At 40.5% G+C, this 24,816-nt stretch overlaps 2 protein-coding genes across 2 annotated transcripts in view; both read right to left on the bottom strand.

The window, feature by feature from the left end:
- The window catches only part of dse (dermatan sulfate epimerase), a 49,394-nt gene extending 31,882 nt beyond the window's left edge, over positions 1–17,512 (bottom strand). Inside the window, exons 1-3 of the mRNA XM_079641817.1 lie at positions 17,303–17,512; positions 14,104–14,573; positions 11,281–11,534 (exon numbers count right to left, since the gene is read on the bottom strand). Coding sequence (XP_079497943.1) covers positions 11,281–11,534; positions 14,104–14,534 — 685 coding nt within the window. The 5' untranslated portion in view covers positions 14,535–14,573; positions 17,303–17,512. The remainder of the gene's footprint in view (positions 1–11,280; positions 11,535–14,103; positions 14,574–17,302) is intronic.
- Positions 17,513–19,706: 2,194 nt separating this feature from the next.
- LOC307016858 (5'-nucleotidase domain-containing protein 1-like) overlaps positions 19,707–24,816 on the bottom strand; it is a 64,068-nt gene continuing 58,958 nt past the window's right edge. Inside the window, exon 4 of the mRNA XM_079646196.1 lies at positions 19,707–22,180. Within this exon, the coding sequence (XP_079502322.1) occupies positions 22,068–22,180 (113 nt within the window). The 3' untranslated portion in view covers positions 19,707–22,067. The remainder of the gene's footprint in view (positions 22,181–24,816) is intronic.

Genomic DNA, 24,816 nt, shown 5'->3' with positions numbered 1-24,816 from the left:
TATATGACACTAAACAGAAACGCAAACGACCGTTGTGGTCCTCGTGGGGCCGGGGCCTAATAATGTGGCTAGCTTGCGTAATCAGTGGCAGAGGGGGGGGGGGGGGTTCTGCTGCTGAGAGCCTGGGTTCACAATAGGACTATAAAGCAAATGTAGCTGAACTAATAGCACTGCTATATGTATCACTGTCTGAAGATATATGATGCATTTTACGTGTGATATTTTAGGCCCCACATAATGAAACAATAATAACTAGTCTAAACAGCAGTGGGCTTAAGGCTTGTGTCAGATAAGCAATGAAGAAGAAGAGAGCATGTTTGTTCTTTTTCTCTGGTCGTGCTTGTTGGAACCGGTCTATTTATTCACAGCCAGAATAATATTTGGACGTAATGTCATCCCTTGGCACAGGAAATGAATGATACATATCCTCTGAAGGAATGCAGTGAGGCTTCTGCACAGTGTTACCGTGAGAGAGAGAAGTAGCTTCATGTTTGTTTTAATGCTCGTACACCATGTGTCAGCAGCCTTTCAAAAAGCTTTCCTCAGCCCTGCTTCCATGACATTATCACCGTCACATGCTGTGAAGAACACTTTTACCAAAGGAAGGCAGTTATAAACAGAGCAGTGGCTGTGCCCCCCCGACCTCCTCAGGTCACACTGGAGCACACTCATCTTTTCCTGCGCTCCACAAAAAAATGGAATGAAGCAAAAAGAGGTCAGACTATGACTCCTGAGTGTTCTGTTGTTACCCTAAGGAAAAGCCTCAAATAAAACTCTGCCGGCTGTCATTTAGGACTGGGGTGTACCAAGGCCAGAGTGGAAAAGTACTCATAAGTCCTAAAGGAAGTAAAAGTGGAAGTACTTTGTGTAGGAATATTCTGTTTCAAGAAAAAGTCCTGCATTCAAAATGTACTCAGTAAAAGTAGTGATTGTGCAGATTGGTCCATTTCAGAATAATATATATGCTATGTTTTATAATGATTGATCATGAAAGTGTTCTCAAAGCAGGTAAAGGTGCAGCTAGTTTGAATGACTTTGTATACTGCAGGGTAGCTTGTGAATTTACTCCAGGTGGAACTAAAGTCTGATTTAACAATTGATTATATTTCACATCATTCATCCAGATCTGTGAAGTAACTAAAGGTATTAAATACATGTAGTGGAGGAAAAGTACAGCATGTACCAGAGTAGTACAAAGTAGCATAAAATGGAAATATTCAAGTGAAGTACTAGTATCTTAAGATTGTACTTAAGTTTGTGTAGAAACCAAGCGGCAAACTCTGTGGAAGAGCCGGGACGCCAATACGGAAGTGGCACACACTGCAGTCCATATATTGGCCGATAGGGACTGACTGCAGAAAGGAGCAATTTCCATAGACCCCCATGTTAAAATGCCCAACTTTACAGCAGAAAAAAACATGTTTCTACCCATGGATGCAATAAATATTATTATGAATGTAGTTAGATTCCACCTTCATGATTATGGATCTGTGAGTGAATTGTTTTCTAACACGACCCTTTTATTTATATTAGGTCTTAAAGTGTTTGCATACATTAGGGCGTGGTCACATTGAGTGACGGCTCTGTGAAGTGACTGCTGCTGTTAGCTTCTTGTCTCTCTGCTAGCTGCTCCGTGAAGCTAAATACAGGCACTCTGCCTGTTCAGCTCATCCAGGGAATACAACTTTCCCCCGGCCGTGTTTGTTTGTTCTTCATGCTTATATATCGGACTATTATGACTCGCTCTGCGGTTGAAACAGACGGTGCATGAATACGGTTTTGCGGTAAGTGAAATTCGAGTACTTATGTATGTGTTAATGATTTTAATCAGCTACGTAATTAATGTTACGGTGTCGGTACCAGATGTGTTCGGGGTACCATATGTGTTCGGGGGCCGTCTCTTACCAATGACGTCACGCATTGTACGCATTGTGATTGGCTGTACGGTAATTTACCCAGGGGTGCTCGGGGGCAAATCACATCTACAGATCATGACGAACTGAATTGAATTATTCCTATGCACCTAGCGCGTGAAAATGTTTGTGAAAAACATGTTAAAAAAACATGAAAACGGAGCAATGGCTGGACGCCATTGGCTGTACGGCAACTCAAGAGGACCATCATACACGGTCAAATTCCGAACATTTAAACATAGCCTACACTTCATTCTTTACTTTGTCCGTTATTATATGTAGAAGATGAACTACCTCTCTGAAAGGTCCCAATGTGTTCATTTTGATGGGCTGTCTTCTGAGTGGTTAAACATCACTAATGATTTTCTGACTGCTGACCGCTTTGGATATATAATTACACCAAAATAAGGTTTTACTATCACAGTGCACTGAGATTTGTGACAAATTGTAAAGCACTTACGCATCACTGTACACTGTAAACCAAGGCGGTTTTGCCATCACTTACTGTACGGAGGCTCAGTCACTGGTACATTTTCATTTACAAAGCCATGTTGGATAAAGTACCATCTTATATCTGCTCCCTGATCTCTCGGCAAATTGAAAGTACTTATTGCCTGAGATCTCATGCTGTGGTTTTATTAAATGTGCCAAGTGCTAGGACTGTCTTAGGGAAGAAAGCTTTTAGATGTGCAGCTTCACTAACTTGGAACAGTCTGCAAAAAGAATGTAAAATTAACAAGCTGGTACCACTACATGTTTTTAAAGCTCGGTTGGATGCTCCACAGTCAGATGCTGTTGGTACCTGTACATGTGGATAGATATGTAAATTGTAATCCCTGTAATTTTTGCTATATGATGTCCTTTTGTTGTTCTGTTGTTTATGTGTTTATGTCTTCATGTGGAACCTACTGCTGCAGGTCTCCCTTGAAAAATAGATCATTGATCTCAATGGGATTTTACCTGGATAAATAAAGGTTTTGAATTGAATGTCGAACATGAACTGCAAGTCACTCAAATGCATAAACTGGAGAATAATTATGTTACAAGTGTTACAGAAAACATATCCAAGTGTAACAAACATCCAGTATTAACCTTACTGTTTTTTTACTAACAGTAACCAACTAATAATTTTCATAAAGTGCATATTTATTCCAAACTCACAATATATATATATATATATATATATATATATATATATATATATATATATATATATATATATATGTAATAAAACATAATGCACAATGGTACACAGTATCCAAACTCTTTAGGCACTGGTCAGAGGCATTCATGTAAAGCAGATCACCAGAATCCAATACTGGTCAAAACGTTACAGAGATCAAATGTTTCCTTGTCTGAAAGGAAAAACCTAATTTTAAAACAACATTTTCAGTGTGTGACTTGAAAGATAAGTTCTGATCAATAATAAAACCTAGATATGTGTATGTAGTGACCCTTTCAATGTCAATGTCAGTCCCTTGAACAGTACAAATGTTGGGGAGAAAAGAAGTTAACTTTTTGCCATTTGAGAATATCATGAATTTGGAGTTGTCTGCATTTAATACTAACTTGAGTTGAGATAAATGGGATGGAATAACATCAAAGGCAGACTGGAGGAAATCCAGACTTTGCTCTATAGAAGAGGATGAACAATAAATAACAGTATCATCTGCATAAAAATGGAAAGTAGCATTTGAAAAATTATTAGAGATTATTTACATACAGTATATGGTGAAATTATTGATCCTAATATGGAACCTTGGCGCACACCCTTTCAAATCAAATCAATCAAATCAAGTTTTATTTATATAGCACATTTATAAACGATTTTTGGTTGAGCCAAAGTGCTGTACAAATAATAAAAATACCCTACAGTAAAGACATTTTACAGCTAATACAACAGCAGTTTGTTCAGAATATCAGTATGAGAAGAAAACGACACCCTCTGTCCTTAGACCCTCACATCGTACAAGGAAAAACTTCAAGAGAAAACCCACAGTTTAAAGGGAAAAATGGGAGAAACCTCGGGGAGAGCAACAGAGGAGGGATCCCTCTCCCAGGACGGACAGACGTGCAATAGATGCCGTGTGTAAATCGAAGAGATAATACATTTTACAACATAGGTAGACCGAATGTTAGGAAATGCATGCTTCTATAATAATAGGATGAATCCACGAAGATGTCAACAATCCTGTGGGAGCCTTCAGGGAGGCAGCACGACGAGACCCAGGCAGGACCGCAGAGACAGGTTCAGCCACGACCCGAAGTCCACGACTTAATCCAGAACTCAGGATAGAGGATCCAGGATGTGGGACCACAGCAAGAGGATCAGCCTCGACTCAAGATCACATCAAGACACAAAAGAAGAACAATTTGGCTGGGTTAATCGGAACATGAGAATACACAGACACAGACAGACAGAAGGAAGAACAAGCACTCCCTTTGGAGTGATTTTTTTTAAATATTGAAGTTAAATGCATCAATCTGGTGCACTTTGAGAGCAAAATGAAGAGATATATGGATACCTCTCAACATCCATATGAAACAACTGTAAACAGATTTACTTTGTCTTTATGGATTCGATTGTGGACTTGATTGTGATTGCTGCACATTATCCCTTACTTAATAAATACTTTTTTTGATAATCTATTATATAGAAAAGTATATCATATTGATATATAATATATAATTTATTGATAATATATAATATAATCAAATAAAACAATCAAAACAAAATAAGTAGTATTAAGTATTAGGGCTAAGAAAATATTGTATATGTGAAATAGTTGTATGTATTTATTTAAATTGACATGCATACGCTAAGAAAAATAGTCCGTTGTTACTGTTTGAACTAACGTACCAACGGCACTGAACATATTACATATTACCTACCATATTACGTTATATACTTCTTACCTTCGATTTCTCTTGTTCTTCTCCTTATTCGTCTTTGTTTTTCTTCAAGTTTTATTGTATTTCTTCAAGTTTTTATCTTGTTGGTCGAATGCACTTAAGCGTCAGCTAAATGCAATGTAATGTAATGATCGAAAAACCCCTCTATACTCTAGACAGCGTGGGTAAATTACCGTACAGCCAATCACAATGCGTGACATCATTGACGTCGTTACGTCGTGACGTCACTGGTAAGAGACGGACCCCGAACACATATGGTACCCCGAACACATCTGGTACCGACAACGGCTTGGGTTAGCGTGTAAGCGAGTGGTAGCTACATCGGTGCTAACGATGCTAATAGTAGCCTCCAAGTTAAAATCATAGACTATATTTATAAAGGTTAAAACAAAATAGACAAGAGTTAAGTGGGATAATACTGTACAACAAACGGCTTCTGTTTGAGGTTGATAAAATAAGGTCATCCTTGTAACTTAGAGAGATGATTATTATTTAGGTAGGAATTGTATGCATCGCTAAGGTTAATTTAAATTGGCTATGCTCAAGTATGTAGACAAGCTAATGTCGAAGTAGTGTATGTGAAATCAACCTCATAACAAGATGTGTGTATATTACAATTATTAATGTCATATTTCAAGATGATTACTTAGATATTACAATACGGTTGGTTGAGCTGGAGTTCATTATTGAGCTTACACGGTAACGTCACAGTCATCTGAAGAACAAACCCAAACCTTGTTGTTTTTATTAATTGCATTACCAAATTGGTATCAAATAAACAGCAAGCATTGGTAACACAACTTCCAAAGTTACAGTAGAATAAAAAGGACCCTGACTCGGACAATACACAATCCAACATGTTCAACAGAAGAGAATCAGTTGTATTGTTTGTACACATGGTACTTGTATACATATATATCTGTTTGTTTAAGGTGTCCAGGTGATGCAGACAGGCTGGACCAGAGCGTGAGAGACAGAACTGGACTCCTCACAGCAGTGAACTTCAGCACAGGTACAAATACTATTTTTTTCATACTGTACAAAGAATCAAGAAAGTATTGACTTTAATACACTGATATACATTCCATTAAACAATACTAGATCACCTACACATCAGTGAAGTTGAGGGGTTTTTCTGTGCAAAAATTTACATTTAGATGTTAACAAGCAATATGATTTTGTCAGCTTTCTAATTTAATGTATTAAAGGCAAAGATATTTAACACATAGTGAGAACTGCTACTATTTATCTCTCAATATTGTCTCTAAAAAACGTGGTAAAAGTTATTCTTTCAGTGAGACAACAGAGCAAGCTTCTACAGTTGCACTACGTTTTGATAACAGTTCAATATTATTTTGATAATAACATATATTTCAATGTTGATGAACTTCATACTTTTCATTCATAATCTGATTGTCTTTGTAGCTAACTGTTGAAATAAAAAAAAACATTACAATTACAAAATAATTATATCTACAGCCCCTAAACACAAACATACCGCTTTCATAAATAACACACTTGTTCTGCAATAATATCTTTTATGTTTCCTGTAATTTTTGTTAGGAAAGGACATGCCTGAAAGACACAACATTTTCTCCTTCTCTGAGGGTCAAGAAGAACATCCAAGAGGAAAATTAAAAGCTGATGCTATGAGATTTTAAGACCAGTACACTACTTTTATTGTAAAAACAGTCAGCTGATCGAATGCACCTATTTCCACATCTACACTCCATCAGCTGATTATTTCTATTTGCCTCGCTTTATGAGCTCCACATCACCTGTGCCTTGTACCGCAGAGTTTGCAACGTCACAAATAAATAGGGCCAATCTTCAGTCAGATGTGAATGTGTAATCTAACAGTTTTAGTAAGAATAATGGACAAAAGGAGCGCAAATACAAATACAATTTATTGAAATGTGAACCAAAAGTTAATCAAATGTTTTAAATTAAACGCACATATGGACAGAAGGTGTAAACCTATTAAATCTATAAGTAAACACATTTGGTCAAATAAAGTGACAGATTAGGCCTATGCAGTTGGTATCAGCTTTGCCCAGCATGGGCTCCTCCATCAGTCCCTCCCCCCATTCCCCCTCACAGAGGAAAGACCCTCAGTCCTCTCCAAACCAACAGACAGGACGTCCATCACACGGAGGTTTCTCCCTGAAGTCTCTGCAGCTTTCTGGACACCACGCTGTCTCAATCCGTCCACACTGAATATGAGAGGGGGAAAATGAAAATAACAAATGCTTTAGACAATAAGAAACATAAAGTTGACTGTTGAGTTGCTCAGTTTTTTTAGATTGTCAATACTATTACTGTATAACTAATATATCAGGTTAAGAGGCACATTCAAATAAAGATTAGTCTTTAAATACATGTTGTCTTTTGAATTGTTTGTCTAAAGTCAAGGATCTAGAACTGGTACTTAGTTTTAATGATACAGTCTGGTTATTATGCTGTTTGGAGGAGGCCTCACAGGTAAGAGCACTAACTAGCTACCATCACATGTACCTTAGCTTGATTTAAATGTATTAAACGTATAATTAAGTGATATCAAAATATAAATAACTAATGTCATGCAAACATATTAATATTTGCTTGATTCCAATGTTGAATTTAGCACAATTGCATACAAACGTTAAGGGATTTTAAGATTCTGAAGTATTATGCTAAAAACTCAATGACTTAGATTATTATTTATAGTTTTGCTGAATAGTTTCATGTCCGCTTACCTTAGAAACGTAAAATACCACGGCAGTTTGCCGATGGGGAACATGTTAGCTTAGCTTGGTAGCTTCAGCTAGCTCTGGAACTTTCAGTTCGGTGGCAGCAGGTCCCGCCTCGGCTCCGCCTCTTTGCCCTTATTTGGAGCAGGCGGGAGTTGAACTCTGACGTCACTGTCGAGCCGTTAGTGGCCGACTCCGCCTACTAAGGGCTTCGCGGCAACTCTGCAGAATCCTATGGGTGACGTCACGGACCCTACGTCCATTTACGCTATATATACAGTCTATGGTAGAAACTCATCCTGAGAACAATCCCAAAGGATTAAGAGCTGTGATGACAGAGACCCTCAGGCGGACTGCACTCACACTCTCAAAGCAAACTGGCAATCCTCACCATGCAGATGAAGAACATGATATTTATATGAAACACTATGTTTTTATATGTGCGTGTGTGTGTTTTGAGTGTGAAGACAAAATGGCACTGTCACTGAGTATAACAACCCCTTTATAAGAAATCTGCCGATAAGCTTGATAAAAAGCTACGTTGACTTTTTTAATCTAGTAACACATCTGAGAAACGGAAGCAAACATTTTAACAAACATGGTTAAAGGAGTGCAATCATGTGAACTGTGAAACCCAGAGAACTGAGGGGCCAACGCTCTGGCTCTCTGCTAGACTCCCTGCTGTGCTCTGATCCAGCTGCTTTATCTGCCAACACAGTCTCTAAAGAAGGGTTTGGAATCAGCATCCTGGATGTACGGTAGATGTGAATGTGTTTCTAAAATAAAGCTATACTTATTACTCGGGGTGTAACGGTCCACGTACCCGTACCGACCGAACGAATATAACGTTAAACGTAAAAAAATTGAGAACGTCAACAACTTTTTGGAAGTAATCTCTGGTGCTGCGTCGCAGCATTCAGAGTAATTTGCTCACATTGGGTTCAACGCGTCATAAAGCGACCAAGTCATTTCATTGGACGAGAGGCATACTATGAGAGCTGGTCACAGGGATGCGTTCAGATTTAGTCAGTAATTTGAGGAACTGGCGAAATGGCGAACGCCGATAAAGTTGAGCTCGAAAATCCTCCAGCATCATTGAAGTCTCCGGTTTGGGAACATTTTGGTTTCGCAGTTACGTACAAGGATGACGGACAAAGACAGGTGGACCGAACCAAAGCTGTTTGTCAGCATTGTTCAACTAAAATTGGTTACGCGGCTGGCAATAGATCAAACTTGCACACTCATTTGAAAAGGCATCACCCGAACGTGAATATCACCGGTACCAAAAGCAAGTGCAAACCCAACTCCTGCTAGCATTTAAGCCTCCACCACTCGCAAAAAGTTTAGACCGAGGCAAAGCTATTAAAAACGCCAAATATCCTTATGTTGCCATGTTAGCAAAGCGCTACCTGGCTGTATCTGCCACCTCTGTCCCTAGCGGGAGGGTGTTCTCCACAGCAGGAGACATTGTTAGTGCCAGCATATCTGCCCTTTCGGCAAGCAATGTGGACAAGTTAATTTTTCTTTAAAAAAACATGAAAATAAAATGACAAGCAAGTCATAATGTCAAAATGGCTGCTTAGGTACTAGTACAGCAAAGTTCAAATACAGATTATTTCAGTTCATCGAAATGCTGCACCTTAATGTTTATTTTATTATATTTTGTATTTATTTGAGTGAATATTCACAGTTTAATAATAATTAAAAACCCCAAACTAATAGTTTATGTTTTGTGAGTATTAGTACAGTAAAGTTCAAATACAGATTATTTCAGTTCATCGAAATGCTGCACCTTAATGTTTATTTTATTATATTTTGTATTTATTTGAGTGAATACATTATTCACAGTTTAATAATATAAAAAAATATATATATATATTTTATGTTTTGTGATAATTTTTTCTGCTGTACCGAAAACGTACCGAACCGAACCGTGACCTAAAAACCGAGGTACTTACCGAACCGAAATGTTTGTGAACCGTTACACCCCTACTTATTACAGTGAGCTAATATTCCCAACCAATATTTGATATCTAAAAATCTGGTGTTCTGAAAATGACAAGTACTGTGATCTTTCCACAACGGCATCCTTGTCGGGTGTAAGTCCTCTCAGTCTATATCAAACTACCAGAAATCCTTTATCTGTCCCGCAGCGGGGAAATGTACATGATTACAACAGCAGATAAAATGAGACAAATATGCACACGTTATTAATAAGACAATAGGTCAAAAACAAACACTAAATAGCAGATATGTACACCAGGGTTGACAAACATATGGCCCGTGGGATGACAGAGAAGACATTGTGTGCTTTTGTAGATATACACCAGGGGTGTCAAACTCAATTTCATCATGGGCCACATTCGCATAAAGGTTGCACTCAAAGGGCCGGTTGTATATAAATAATTCATGAATTCAGTGAGTGAGGATCTATATAAATATATAATATATATAAAATAATGTATTATATGACATTATTGCCTCTGAATTGGATTATTATCGGATAGGATAATAACTTAGTAATTAACTCCGTCTGAAAGCAAATAATTACAAGTCTCAGTGTGCATGTCACAAAACGAGATGCATTGTGGGACATGTAGTTTATGGGCAACCTGCTTCTGTAAAGTGGCATGTAACCGTATAATAAACTTATTATATTCTTTGCAAGCTCTTGCAGGGCCACATAAAATGAAGTCACGGGCCGGATTTGGCCCCTGGGTCTTGAGTTCGAGACCCCTGATATACACTGTCTGTGAGATGTAATGCACACATGTAAATGATAAACTGAGGCATACACTTGTTTAACTTGCACCTATGGTTATAGATATATACTTTATAGATAGTTCATTAAATGTGAACATTTTTAGAATGTTCTTTTTCCAATAAAACAAAGGGAACAATTTGGAGTTGTGGATATTTAAAGGTTATTGTGCTGTGATTTGATTGGTTAGGGCCGTTAGGCCCATTTTGATTTGGTTGTATGTGGCCCCTGAACTGAACTGAGTTTGATGCCCCTGCTTTACACCATGTGAGAACCTGAGAGTAAAAAGCAGACTCATGAGATCCCTTCAGTTGAGTTGTGGCTCCTTAATGCTGAGGGAGGCAGCTTCCTAACACTGAAGCTCAGACAACAAGCTACACGTAGAGCATCTGCTCCCATCATATCAGAGACCGGTTTGTGGAAAAGGCGTTAAGCAGGCTCCTGAAGTCACAGAATACATGTCAGCTGACATGCCAACAATAAACACTCCTACAATATGAGTTAGTAAAGTAGTGGATTGAACATTGCTTGCTTTCTTACTTCATCATCATCACATTCAGTATTGGAGTCCAACACTTGGAATAGTTAGGCGTGTTTAAAAATCACTGATTCAGAAGATCTTGGTTTCTTCTTTTCTAATGTTACATTGTGTTTTCTTCTCTTTTCTGTTCTCACAATACAATGAGTTAAAGCAATCCTATTGATATTTATTTTCTATTGTCTTTATTTAAATATTTGACATCCAAAAGTAACAGTAAGTAATCAGGATAATTTGTAATTACCACTTTAATAGTGGGGTAATTAGATTACATCACTTTTTTAACAGGTAATTAGTTATTGTAACGGATTACATTTTTTAAGCAACCTTCCCACCCCTGGCGTTAAGGGAATCTGAATATCTCTGCCTCGTGTCTTCACCCTGCCGGAAACAGCAACATATGAAGACCTGATGGCAGACACTGACCTTGGGTCATGTAGACCAGGCTCCCTGTGAGCAGCGCCACACAGTTGGTGGGCTGGTGGTTGTGTAGGTACTGGAAGCCCCACCCGCGGACGTACGACTTCTCGTACATGAGGCGCGACGCGTTGCCGATCACCTGCAGGAAGCGCTCCTGCTGGCCCTTGTTCAGGAACTCGTACAGGAAGTCGTAGGCAGTGGCGAACCCCACCAAAGAGTGCGCCAAAGGAACCTCGTCCCAGGGAGCGTCTTTCACCAACCTGCGAAACAAACCAACAGCAGGCTCAAGGCCAAGCACCAACACATGCAGAGCGTGTGGGAAACTAACATCGAGGGGCAATCAGGTGTGAAATGTTCGCTCTTTAAATGCACTTCTGGAAAATGTTTATCATGAGCAACAAGGCATTTCATTAAAAAGCCTTTTAATTATCCTTACCACAGCTGTAAAACATCTTTCCATGTTGAAAGCAAAAATAAAGATGCTTAGTAGCATTTTACCACAAGTGCTGCACACTTTCTTACCAATAAAGAGGCTTATAAAGAGACATTAAAAGTGTGGTGTGTGCAAATCCTCTGCTGGTTTACAGGCGCCGGGGTCTAAGAACGCTGACTTTTGGGAGTTTAGAGGAACAAACTGTTGGCGTGTTAAAGAGTGAAGGTGTTCGGCACCTCTGTTGTTTCCCCGACTCAGACTGCAAGGAATCTGGGTGTGATCCTAGATAACAAACTGTCCTTCACTGCAAACATTGCTCCTACAACCCGCTGCTGCAGATACACACTTTACAACATCAGGAGGATACGTCCCCAGCTGACCCAGAAATCAGCGCAAGTTCTGGTCCAGGCTCTCGTCATCTCACGCCTAGACTACTGCAACTCCCTCCTGGCTGGTCTACCTGCATGTGCCATCCGACCTCTGCAGCTCATCCAGAATGCAGCTGCTCGTCTGGTCTTCAACCGTCCTAAATTCTCCCACACCACGCCGCTCCTCCGCTCCCTTCACTGGCTTCCAGTAACTGCTAGAATCCACTTCAAGACACTGGTACTTGCGTACCATGCTCGAATGGATCTGGCCCTTCCTACATCCAGGACATGGTTAAACCGTACACCCCAGCACGTGCACTCCGCTCTGCATCGGCCAAACAGCTCACTGCACCCGCACTGCGAGGGGGACCCAAGTTCCCATCAGCAAAAACACGTGGGTTTGCTATCCTGGCTCCAAAATGGTGGAATGAGCTCCCCATTGAAATAGCCTACACATCTTCCGGCGCAGACTGAAAACTCATCTCTTTTGACTGCACTTCGAGCGATAGAATTACTAACAAAGTTGAGTAGCACTTGAAATGTTTGGCTCTATGAAACCTGATGTACTTATATGATTCTGTTTTCTTCAAGGTTGTATCTTCCCGGTTGAATGTAATTATTGTAAGTCGCTTTGGATAAAAGCGTCAGCCAAATGCAATGTAATGTAATGTAATGTTCTGGAAGCATTCTGCTCACTTCAGATGTAGTGATGAAACAAACTGCTGTGTTTCAAAGGATCCCGTCAGCCTCTGTTCACTCAAGCTTTCTTTCAAAGCGGTTTTAAAGAAGCGGGGTTTATTTGATGTTTATCGTAACATCAATTAGTTTATGATTTCCTCTTTATGTACGTCAGAAGCACAAGTTGGGACACCATTTGTGAATTATTTCCAGTTTCAGTTTCCCTGTATACCTATCTACTATACAGTATCCTTTTTGATCATATTCTGTATATTTAAAACCCAAAGACTATGTAATTCTAAAGTGTGTTGTAAATAAAGCAGACAATAAAAGAGTGGCAGTTTCAGCTGAGGGCTATCAAAAACCACTTCCTGTCTGCTTATGCAAAGGAACACTAACTGGGTGACATCTATATTAGTAATGGTGTCAGTTATAAAATGATGACAAAGCAAACCAAATCTCACTTCTGTATTATTTGCACATTGTGTAGAAAGGAGCATGCACTAAGTAGAAGTTCCCCATCAGAACACGGTTCCTGAAGTTGTCGGAGTGATAATCGAAGGTCATGGAGCCACAGCGGAGTGACTCCTGAGCCTTCAGAGGCTCAGGGGCCAGAATGACAGAGGAGAGAACTCTCAGCGCTCTGCAGACGTGAGACCACAGCTCAGTGGCTCCTCTTTGCAGTCAAGCAGGAACACTGGGCATGCGTTCATTCTCTCCTCAGCTGCATCACCCAGCTTATCATGGGCATCCTCTTTTAACCAATTATATTTCACCACAGCAGCCAATCATCGTGCTGCAGTCAAACATTATAATGGTTCTCCTGCCCTCCTGCAGTCAGCTGTGATTTCAGGTGTTCATTTTCTTTTAAATGAATGAGTCTTATGCTGGCTTAATACCTCTATAAATATCTAGATGTGCTTTGAAATTTTGAGAAAGGGATCTGAGCAGCAGGTTTTCCATATATTTTAAACAGTTAGAGGCGTCGCCTGGACCTGAGCTCAGTGTCAGGCGGCCCTGCAGAGCGCTATTCAGCTCACATCTGAACATTTCATTTCCTTTCATGTTCAGCAAACAGCTGCTAAACATATTTCCTGAAGCACAGACTTGTCAGACCACAATGCATCTTTACCAGAGCCCACAGAGGAACAATGATATTAAGTTAAACCTAATGTATTTTACTTTAACGAAATAGTATTGCTTTTTGTGAAATCTGTTGACATAATATATCATTAATTAGTATAAGTCAACTAAGGGGGGGGGGGGGGGGGGGTCAGATGTATACATATGTTTGCAAAAGGCCTCAAATCTGAAGTACAAGAGATGATGATAAAAAGACAAAAAATCTACCAACTAGGCTGAGCCGCCATCCTCTCCATGTAGTCCTTGGCGAGGTTGAGGGCCCCCGCCCGGTGGGGGTAGAGCAGGCAGAACATGGACAGCACCCCCAGGTTGTTCCCGTACAGCTCGTTCCAGCGGGCGCTGAACTCGGCGGGGCTCCAGGGGGGCAGGTACAGCTCCGGGCGTTCCAGCATGGTCTCCCCCGCCTCACGGATCCTTCTCGCCATGTCGCTGTGAGTCCCCCCCGCTGCGTACTGCAGCTCCTCCACCTCCCCCCGGCTGAAGTACAGCATCGGGTGACCATTGTAGTTCCCCCCCATGAAGGGGATTCCTTCGCTGGGGTCCACTTCCGCCGCCGCCCCCACGTCCAGCACGGCGAGCAGGGGCCACAGCAGACTTATGAATAAGACTGTGGGGGCCCCGCGGGTGTGTGTTCTCATCGTCTCAGAGGGGACTGTGGCATCGCTGAAGGAGCTCAGCTGAGAGGGGAGAGTGGGGGGAGAAGGATTTGAGAAAGCCAGCCCATATTCTGCACAGCCTTTTCTTACTAAAGCCCTGCATTCCATGAATAATGAGATACAGCTGCGGCCTGATGATGCAGACTTTCCATAGTAAGTGGACCTCTATTCAAAGCACTGTTAGCAACTACTGTCCCATAATGTAGGAGAAGTTGTGGCTGTTAGCTTTTGTTTCATGCAAATTCTAATTTCTTTGTACACCCTCAAAATATATGAATACCCTTCTGCCATCAGATCCTCACTCACTGAATTCATGGAGCAGCCGGATCTGAGTGTGCCCCCCCCAACCCCTTGCTCTCTGTGTTACTTCACAGTCACTTCCTAAGATTTATTCCATGGTGTTTCTGTCAGAAGCTGGCCCTGCACGCACCCAGCCGTTTCATAATACAGCTACATTTCTGAGTAACTGAGTATTAGGTTAGTTGAAAGCAATAATATTAAGTTTAGATAAAAAAGATTAGGTTCAACTCACTGTATTGCTTTCAACTAACCTAATACACTTATGTGAAATCTGTTGACATAATACATTTAATTGAAGTCAACGTTTCAGTTTCTTCAGTGCAGATGCAGGATGGTGCTCACACACACACACACACACACACACACACACACACACACACACACACACACACACACACACACACACACACACACACACACACACACACACACACACACACACACACACACACACACACACACACACACACACACACACACACACACACACACACACACACACACACACACACACACACACAGCGTCTCTGCTCTGAGCCTGAGAGAACATTCCATGACCCGAGTGGAGGTGTTGTAAGGCCTGCTGGAAACCCTTTGGTAGTGATTTCAACAGCGTCTAGACTGAGGTTCACTGTAACGCTGAGCTCTGTTTGATAAACAGACAATGCTCAGGTTTGGTACATGAAACTCTGCCTCCTGAAGTCCATTTTTGACATTTGACCTCTACATGCCTCTGTGGGGAACATGAGGATGGTGGACAGCTCTGGACTCATTTATCACCCTAAAGCTGCGCCTGTGTCAGGAGGATCTATTTTTACTGAGTAAGCCTGTCAGTCTGATTGAAACCTCATCTTATCCATCTCACACTAACATGCTTTGTTTTACACTAAATCGTAGGTCCTTATTTAACGCCAATATTTCTTAACTACTGTAGCATATACTCTAAGTGTGTATTATATAGCATCAAGAGTAGAAGTGGATAATATAATGAATCTTAGTTGCAGCCCTAAATTGATATTCCTTTACAAATGAAGCTGAACATGTTCCCCCACAATGCAAGGACTACAGTACTAAAGAAGTGATGAAGAAAGCTTTTTATAGGGAAGAGTGTCAAACCTCATTGTAGAAGTATTAAAAGAGTATGGGAGTGTGTCAATAGGTATTAAATAAGGACTAATAATCATACCTCTCCTTGGTTCAGAATTAATTAAAAAATGTTTTGCATACACTCAATCACATTAAAGTACAAGTACATCAGTCTGATGTTTCATTGTAAAAACAAACATACACAGATGGTACAGGAAGTGAGACATCACTCTTAATGAATTATTATTATTATTAATATTATTATTACACAATAGTACTCAATGTGTGCTGCGTTCGCTCGTGTTATTGGACTGAGTTCTGATTTGGCTGTGATGTTGGCTACTGTCTACGTATCTCAAGGACATGGTGAAATAGGTAGAAAGAGGCGAGGTGTAATTGTGTTGCCCAGAGCGATGCAGACTTGACTCACGATGAGTCCCTGCCTCAGGCCTTTCCACGACCACTCGTAAAAATGCAGAGCAATTCAATTATGACAGATTAATGTATGAACTGTCACCCGACATAGAGACCCTGCTTCACCTTTTACACACTCTATGCTGACTCTCCCTTCATCCAGTCTGTCACATACATTTACAAAAAGTAGCTAAAGATTACTTTATAAAGTGGAGGAAAGTAACTAAGTACATTTATTCAAGTACTGTACTTAAGTACACATTTAAGGTACTTGTACTTTATCCAAGTATTTTCATTTTATATTACTGTATACTTCTACTCCACTACATTTTGGAAGCAAATGTAGCACTAAATATGATTATTCGGTAGATGAAACCCTGCAACATTATATTTAAGTAACTAAAACCACCAGTGGGTTCACAATAAATTAAGTCACAGCAATGTTGCTATAATTTGCTGTTATGAGTGCTTCTTTCTGAAATGCACCAATCTGCACAATGACTACTTTTACTTTGGTACTTTAACTAAATGTTGATGCTAATACTTTTACTTGAGCAACACATTGAATGCAGGAATTTTGTTACTAATATACCAATCCTAAACTCTGGTACTTTTACTTTTACTCAAGTTAAGAATGTGAATACCTCTTCCACCTCTGGTATTGTTAGGTTTGTTCCCACAGAAAGCCTCCTCCTCCACGGAGAGGATGCCTTCATGGCACTGAGACCCTGCTTCACCTTTTACACACTTTATGCACACTCTCCCTTCATCCGGTCTGTCGGATAGATTATAAAGAGTAGTTAAAGATTACTTCATATGACTACGGGTAGTGGAGTGAAACAGTGAAGTGAATTTAACCGCAGACAGCTCAGTAATCCTCCGCTCCGCACACAGGGAGCCTTGTTCGCGTCGAGTCCGAAAAAAAGTGACGGAAAGCCCGCTAAGCTTACCTGTCACAGGCGGTGCTCAGGAACCCGGAGCCCGGCCTCACCGCGACCATGTCTGCCCGGAACACGGCGGAGCTTCTGGAGAAGATCAGTACGATGAGATGAAGTTTGTTTTAGGGACGAAACAAAGTTAGAGAGGGGAGGGAAAGAAAACAGAGAGTGGAGGGAGAGTCCTGCTAGCGCGTGAGGAGGGGCCGCTGGGTGGGAGAGAGGTGGAGAGACAGAAAGAGAGAGTGGGAGAGAGAAAAAGAGAGAGAGAAAGAGAGAGGGAAAGGCTTAATGAAGCAGGCCCCCCCCCCCCCCGAACGGTGTTAAACTAACAGGTAACATGAAGAGGTGTGAGCAGAGCTTCAGAGCTGAATGGTGTAAATCAGGGGTGTCCAAACCGAGGGCCACATACAGAAAAGAGCAAGAAAGAGAGGGCGCGCATGCATCGAGGTAAAGGACTCTGAGTGTTTAGATAGTTCGCTTTAGTCTAACTTATCTCAGTGGGTCTCAAACGGTTTGATCACAATTTATTAAGGCACACCTTTATAATTATTAGAATAAATAGAAACAGGTTTGAAATTATTCCAATGTATACTATAGGACAGTAACCAAAAATATCCTTTAAAACTGGAGATATTCAAAAAAATGCATGAATAAATAAATGTTAACTGGATAAAATAAGATATGAATAAACAACAAAAATAAAATACGTTACATGTATTTGTTATTGGCTATGGTAGGTTATTGGTTATGTTCACATACTTATTTGATTATTAAAATGTAAACCGATCTTTTTCATAAGGGTGTTTTAGAGTTGAAGCACCTAGATAGTCTCTAGTCATTCTGCTCAAAGTGCACCAGATTGAAGCATTTTACTTTAAAATGTTAAAACAAATCTTTCCGGGGGAGCATACCCCCGGACCCCCCTAGAGGATGTGACTTCCACCCACCAATTAAAACATGTTCATACAATAATGAATACATTTGAAACCTTCTTTATGTATATAACCAACATGTCAATATGTTTCAGTTTTTGTAGTGTATTGGTCTTTTGTAGAGATTTTTCATTTATTCTTTATATATTCTATTGTGTATTGCTTGAAGGGGCTGGGGCGGGGGGCACCAAATCATAATCTCGCCTAGGGCACCAAAATGTCTAGGGCCGGGCCCTGAGCCCATCCTTAAAACAGAGGCCTCAGATTGATTATAATAAGGAGAAATAGGAAAGATGTATTTCAAGCTTGTTATGTAAATAAGTCATTGGGCTTTTTTCTTATCAACTAAGATATGTTAGAAAATGTTTCCAACTTTAATTGAAGTGGTCTTATTAACACATGAATACTACTGTGTAATATATTTTTACATTTATATTTAAGAAGTACAATATAGGACAAGCACAAGATTAATTTGTGGGCCATATTCCAATATACTCTTTGAATTTCCTGAGGGCCGATTCAAAATGGTCCGTGGGCCTCGATTGGCCCCCGGACCGTATGGCACCCCTGGTGTAAAGTAACTAAGTACATTTACTCAAGTATTTGACTACTTAAGTGCAATATTGAGGTACTTGAGTATTTACATTTTCTGCTACTTTGTGCTTCTACCCCACTACAATTCAGAGGTATGGTGTACTTTTCCTCCACTACATGTATTGAATACCTTTGGTTACTTTACAGATCTGGATGAACGATGTGAAATATAATCAAGTGTTAAATCAGACTTGAGTTCCACCTGGAGTAAATTCACAAGCTACCCTGCAATCATTCAAACTAGCTGCACCTTTACCAGCTTTGAGAACACTTTAATGATCAATCATTATAAAACCTACCATATATATTATTCTGAAATGGACGAATCTGCACAATCACTACTTTTACTGTCGCTACTTTAACTATATTTTGATATTACTTTTCTAATTTTACTTGAGTAACATTTTGAATGCAGGACTTTTAATTGTAACAGTATTCCTACACTCTAGTACTACTTTTACTTAAGTACAAGATCTGAATACTTCTCCCACCTCTGGCTACACTAAGTGTGTGAAGTATTCACATTATTTACTTGAGTCAAAGTACCAATACATTAATGATAACATACTTCATTACAAGTAAATGTCCAGCATTCAACAAGAAATAAAAACACCTTTTCTCAATCCAATACACTGAGGGAATTTCCTGCACAGAATTTAAGCATTAGCCTGTGACTATAGGGAACATGGTGCTAAAAAAAGTCCTTGTTTGCTTCTCTTCCCATTTACAGAAATGAATCACCATCATAAGTAAACTGGCTCATGTCTCATACTTGGCTTCATGTGTTCCTCTTTAAACCTGTTACCCAGATGTATAATAATGAATGTGTACTGTGTGTGAATACAGAACACTGTCTTTGTTTGCAAAGACAACTCAAAGAGAACTCTATGTAAGAAAATTGTTGAACATTTTATTTCATTGACAGTACTTCAACACTTGAACAAAGAATGCAACTTTCCCTGTGTTTTTCAAGAACTTAAGACCACAAATGACTCCAACATAAGGCAAATGTGCATGTCAAATGTTGCTGTTCAGGTGAGGAAAGAAAGGTACAATCACCACAGCTGTATGCACAAAACATTTGCACACTCAGCAAAGTAATACTCACTCTGGACGACCGGCCTCACACACGCTGAAGCTGTGTGCTGCTTCTTTCTAGTTCTTGAGAGGATGGCCATGTAAAAAGGACATTTGGGAAATTCTCTTGTTTGGTGACCTCCTCAGCATCACATCTGTGTGTTCATCATAGGGTTGGGATGTTTAGCCGAGCTTAGCACAAAGGCTAAAAGAACATGTATAGCAAACAACCTAGCAGCTAGCCAAGAAGCCAGTCAGGCTCCATCGAAACCTCTAAGAAAAATCTAAACTGGTTTTATTTACATGTTGTATTGTTAATAAAATACATTTAAAAAAGGTTGACCAACAGACAAATTGAGACTATTTCCAGCATTAGATTGACAGTCGCTCAGAAAGTCCAAATGTGGCTTTTATCCAATGGCTGTTAGAAACCAAAAGAGAACTATCACCATTAGCCGAGTCAGATGTCAATCAAGTAACAAAATATGTATTTACCGATGAGTGAAGCCTGCGAAGGGCGATTCCCACAGTAAGTTGGAGTTTTTTTTCCAGTCGCGCATGGAGGTGAATACGATTTTAACATGCAAAACTCACAATACCAGGCTCATAAAGAAAAAACAAACTATGATTACCGAACAGAGAAGGTAACAGAAGTGGAAATAACAAATGTACACACTGCAGCACCTGCCATCATACATTTACTTGCATATTTTCTTCAAATAAAATCAACCTATAGCTGTGTAATTAATATTACAATATAATATTAATAGTTTCAATAGAAATGTTAATGTTTAAGGGTTAGATGGAAATTATATTCAAATCTATACTAGCTCTTATCATCGCAGTAACATCTCCCTCATTGTCCAGCACAAACACACTTTGTCCCACATGTGGCCTGCTGGCACCTGGCCACCCTAGTTGTGATCTCTCTGAAACTAACAAGAGGAAATAGGTCACTGGCCGGCCCCTTAGCAAACCAGCCTGCTGTTGAACACCTGAGTTCCTGTGTAGTTCTCAGTTACTATGAACCCAGTGATAACCCTTTATCCGCCCACATCCCTGACTCTGTCAAATAAACCCAACTGACTCTTGGAGTTCTCGCATGTTTGTTTTTTGACAAGCTATCTACATAGGGCGTAACATTTCATTGTATTTGTTGCAAGTTGTATTTTCCTGACAGAGGCTAACAATGGTCCAGTGCTAAGCTAGGCTAAACATTTCCCAGAGCACAGAGGCAAATGTGAAACCAATTGTCAGTGATCTAAAGAAAGAAGCAAACCTCCACATTCTTTTGTTCAATATTATGGCACAATTATCTATGCACACCGAGTCGACCAAACAACCATTCAGACGTCGGTAAGTATATCTCCATGTAGTACTGCATATGAAAGAAGCACAAATAGTCAACATCTTACACAATCACTCAAATAGCACATGTCACTGTTGCACCAAAAATAATACAGAGAACATCTAGCATAGTCTTTATCATCCATTATTATGATTATTATTTTGAAAAGTTTCCCAAAGTTGTGTTTTAGAAACAGCCAACACTAAGAGCAGCATTGTGCCAGTTGTTCAGCAACAATGAACTGAATATTAACACCTTCCACAAGACTCACAAAGGGAAAAAGCAGACCATAAACCTAAGGCTGTGTTACCAAAATTCATTCAGTGAAACTATTTTTAAAAAGTACTTCACATCAACAGAAATACTGACACAATGATTCCGAAGGAATTTTAGGGACAAACACAGTGACAGTCTGGGTACAGCTGACGAAGGTAACGTTTTGAGGTAATCACTGATAAAGAGACAGTCAAATGTTAACTTTATTATGGAAAAGTTTATAGAATTCAGATTTTAAAACAATCTACCATTGGAAATAATAATTCCCTCACACATAAAACAATAAACACTACACTTCCTATTACTACTTAATGCAGACACACTTTAATTGTCGTATTTCCACAAACACTAGACCACAAAACCACGTTGAAATGTCGGCGTTATTACAGAGATACTGTGGCTTACATTCACATGATTTCTCTGAATGGGGGGGGGTGCTTCCTGTGCTCCACAGATGGCGGGGGTCAGGTGGGGAACTGACATTCCTCTCCTGAGGCGAGGGGCAAGGGAGGACTTTTATTTTTTTTAACTTTTTCCCTCTTTTATTTTTTTATGACAGGCTCTCGCATCTCTTCAGCAAAGAATCCGGGGGCCGGGGGTAGTAGCCCGTGGTGCAGGGCTTGTCCGGAGAAAACCTGGGGAACTTGTAATCCAGAGGGAGATCTGGAAGAGGAAGGTCATACAGGAAAGTCAACAGCAGGTTATCCATGCAGACCACCTGCATTTGAATGCACCACTGCTGATATGTTACCTATCACTTATTTCTTTCAAATGCTGCTCCACATTTTTGGCCATGGATGTAAACGTATGTCTTCATTTTGATTATATTACTACTATATACCAACAATCTAAGCAATATACTTCCACCTTTAATAGTATCACCTGGTCACTACCTCACAACTGTTATGGTGCTGGATGTGTATTTTGTAAATTGTGTGATTCTACTTTTATCTTTAATATTTGCATGCATGCTTCTTAAATATTAAGCTATCTTTGGCTCTTAACTTGCTGTAACAATGTACATCTCATCTCTCCTCTCTGGGGGGAATAAAGGTATTCTGATTCATGTGTGCTTCTATTTTTAAGTTAGATTATTCTTTATTATTCCATGCCTTTTTTTACCTGCTGTGCCACCTTTTGCTGTAACACTGTAAATGTCCTCGCTGCGGGAATCAAAGCAATTCAGATTCTGAAAGCAACAGCTAATAATAAAGAGTCCACTCCAGAGGACGTTTGACCTCTTGCCTCCAAAAAGACATGGCACTAAACATCACAAATAACGATAAATAAACTCTGCAGATATTTCACATTCATGTAAGGGAAGAATTCCCTACTCTAAAATAGAAAAGGAATGTATCTTATGATATGACATTTGTTTTATAATTCTTACTCAACCCTATCCTTTAAGACAGGGGTGGGGAACCTTTTTCCTCTCAAGGGCCATTTCAATTTTTACAACATCCTCCGAGGGCCGTACAAATGATTGAACTCAACGTCTGCTTAAAAAACTAAAATCACAGCCCATTCATTTCGCCTTTCTTTCATGCTGTGCAAAGAGAAAGCAACCTCTTAATCCAGATATTTGACCATGACCCGCACATGCATGCACCGTGGCATGACCACCAAAACAGAAATATATGGACACAAGATGTGTGCAAATGTATTTAGTTTCATATCCATGTGGATATGATTTAAGTGGGGGGGAACGTTTGACCTCTGTCATTGCCAACAAAGGGTATATAACAAAGTATTGATATGAACTTTTGTTATTGACCAAATACTTATTTTCCACCATAATTCGCAAATAACCAGGAAGATTTTTTTTAATGTTGAAGTTAAAAGCATCAATCTCGTGCACTTTGAGAGTAAAATTTATAGATCTATGGATACATCTCTCAACACCCATATGAAACAAAACTGTAAGCAGATTTTTTTTCTTTATGGATATTCTTGGAATAAACGATAGACGCGGCCCGGCCCGGAACCGCGTTCTGGTACTCTCCGTGAGAACTACACTCCTGTCAGACGAGACATATACCACGTGATGACACGTTAGGCTCGTGTTGTGTTCAAAGACCCTGACCTTGGTCAGGAAAAACAGGCACTCGCTTGTTATTTTGCGGTCTAAATTTCTTGAATTTTTTTCTTTTTTGCGTGTGTTTATAAATTACCTCGAGGGCCGTAGCAAATGTTCTCGCGGGCCATATACGGCCCGGAGGGCGGAGGTTCCCCACCCCTGCTTTAAGAGCACCACTACTTTGTCCTTTACCGAGTGCAGTACTGGCCATCTGACTTCATTGTCAGGACAAATGTGTTGTTCAGCTTCAGCTGCTTTGTTCAGCTTCTTTTAATACATCTGCTTATATAAATCCTCTCTGAAGAACCAGCACCTTACCGCCACCACCTACGGGAAACAGCGATGGGGTCGGGTGCGCTGCCAGAAGGGTGGCAGTGAAGGCAGAGGGTCTCGACGGACCAGACCCGGGTGACAGAAGCTGGCTTTGGGGACGTGGAACGTCACCTCTCTGCGGGGGGGAAGGAGTCGGAGCTTGTGCGGGAGGTGGAGCGTTACCAGTTGGATCTGGTTGGGCTCACCTCTACGCACAGCGTCGGCTCTGGAACCTTACTTCTGGATAGGGGTTGGACTCTATTCTTCTCCGGAGTTGCTCAAGGTGTGAGGCGCCGGGCGGGTGTGGGGATACTCACAAGTCCCCGGTTTGGTGCTTCGTTGTTGGAGTCTACCCCAGTGGACGAGAGGGTCGCCTCCCTACGCCTGCGGGTTATGGGGGGAAAAACTCTGACTGTTGTGTGTGCTTATGCACCCAACAGCAGTTCAGAGTATACAGCCTTCTTGGAGACCCTGGAAAGAGTCCTGTATGGGGCTCCTGAAGGGGACTCTTTAATCTTGCTGGGAGACTTCAACGCACATGTGGGCAATGAGGGAGACACTTGGAGGGGAGTGATTGGGAGGAACGGCCCCCTGATCTAAACCGGAGTGGTGGTTTGTTACTGGACTTCTGTGCTAGTCATGGATTGGCCATAACAAACACCATGTTCGAACATAAGGATGCTCATAAGTGTACGTGGTACCAGAGCACCCTAGGCAGAAGGTCCATGATTGATTTCGTTATCGTATCATCGGACCTGAGGCCGTATGTTTTGGACACTCGGGTAAAGAGAGGGGCGGAGTTGTCAACTGATCACCATCTGGTGGTGAGTTGGGTCGAGTGGCGGGGGAAGCCTCTGGATAGACCTGGTAAGCCCAAACGTGTAGTTCGGGTGAACTGGGAACGTCTGGA

The sequence above is a fragment of the Notothenia rossii genome (genome assembly GCF_949606895.1).
Source record: "Notothenia rossii genome assembly, chromosome: 8".
NCBI classification, from domain to species: domain Eukaryota; kingdom Metazoa; phylum Chordata; class Actinopteri; order Perciformes; family Nototheniidae; genus Notothenia; species Notothenia rossii.
The sequence above is the reverse complement of the archived record's forward strand: the minus strand, read 5'-3'. Positions and strand labels throughout refer to the sequence as shown.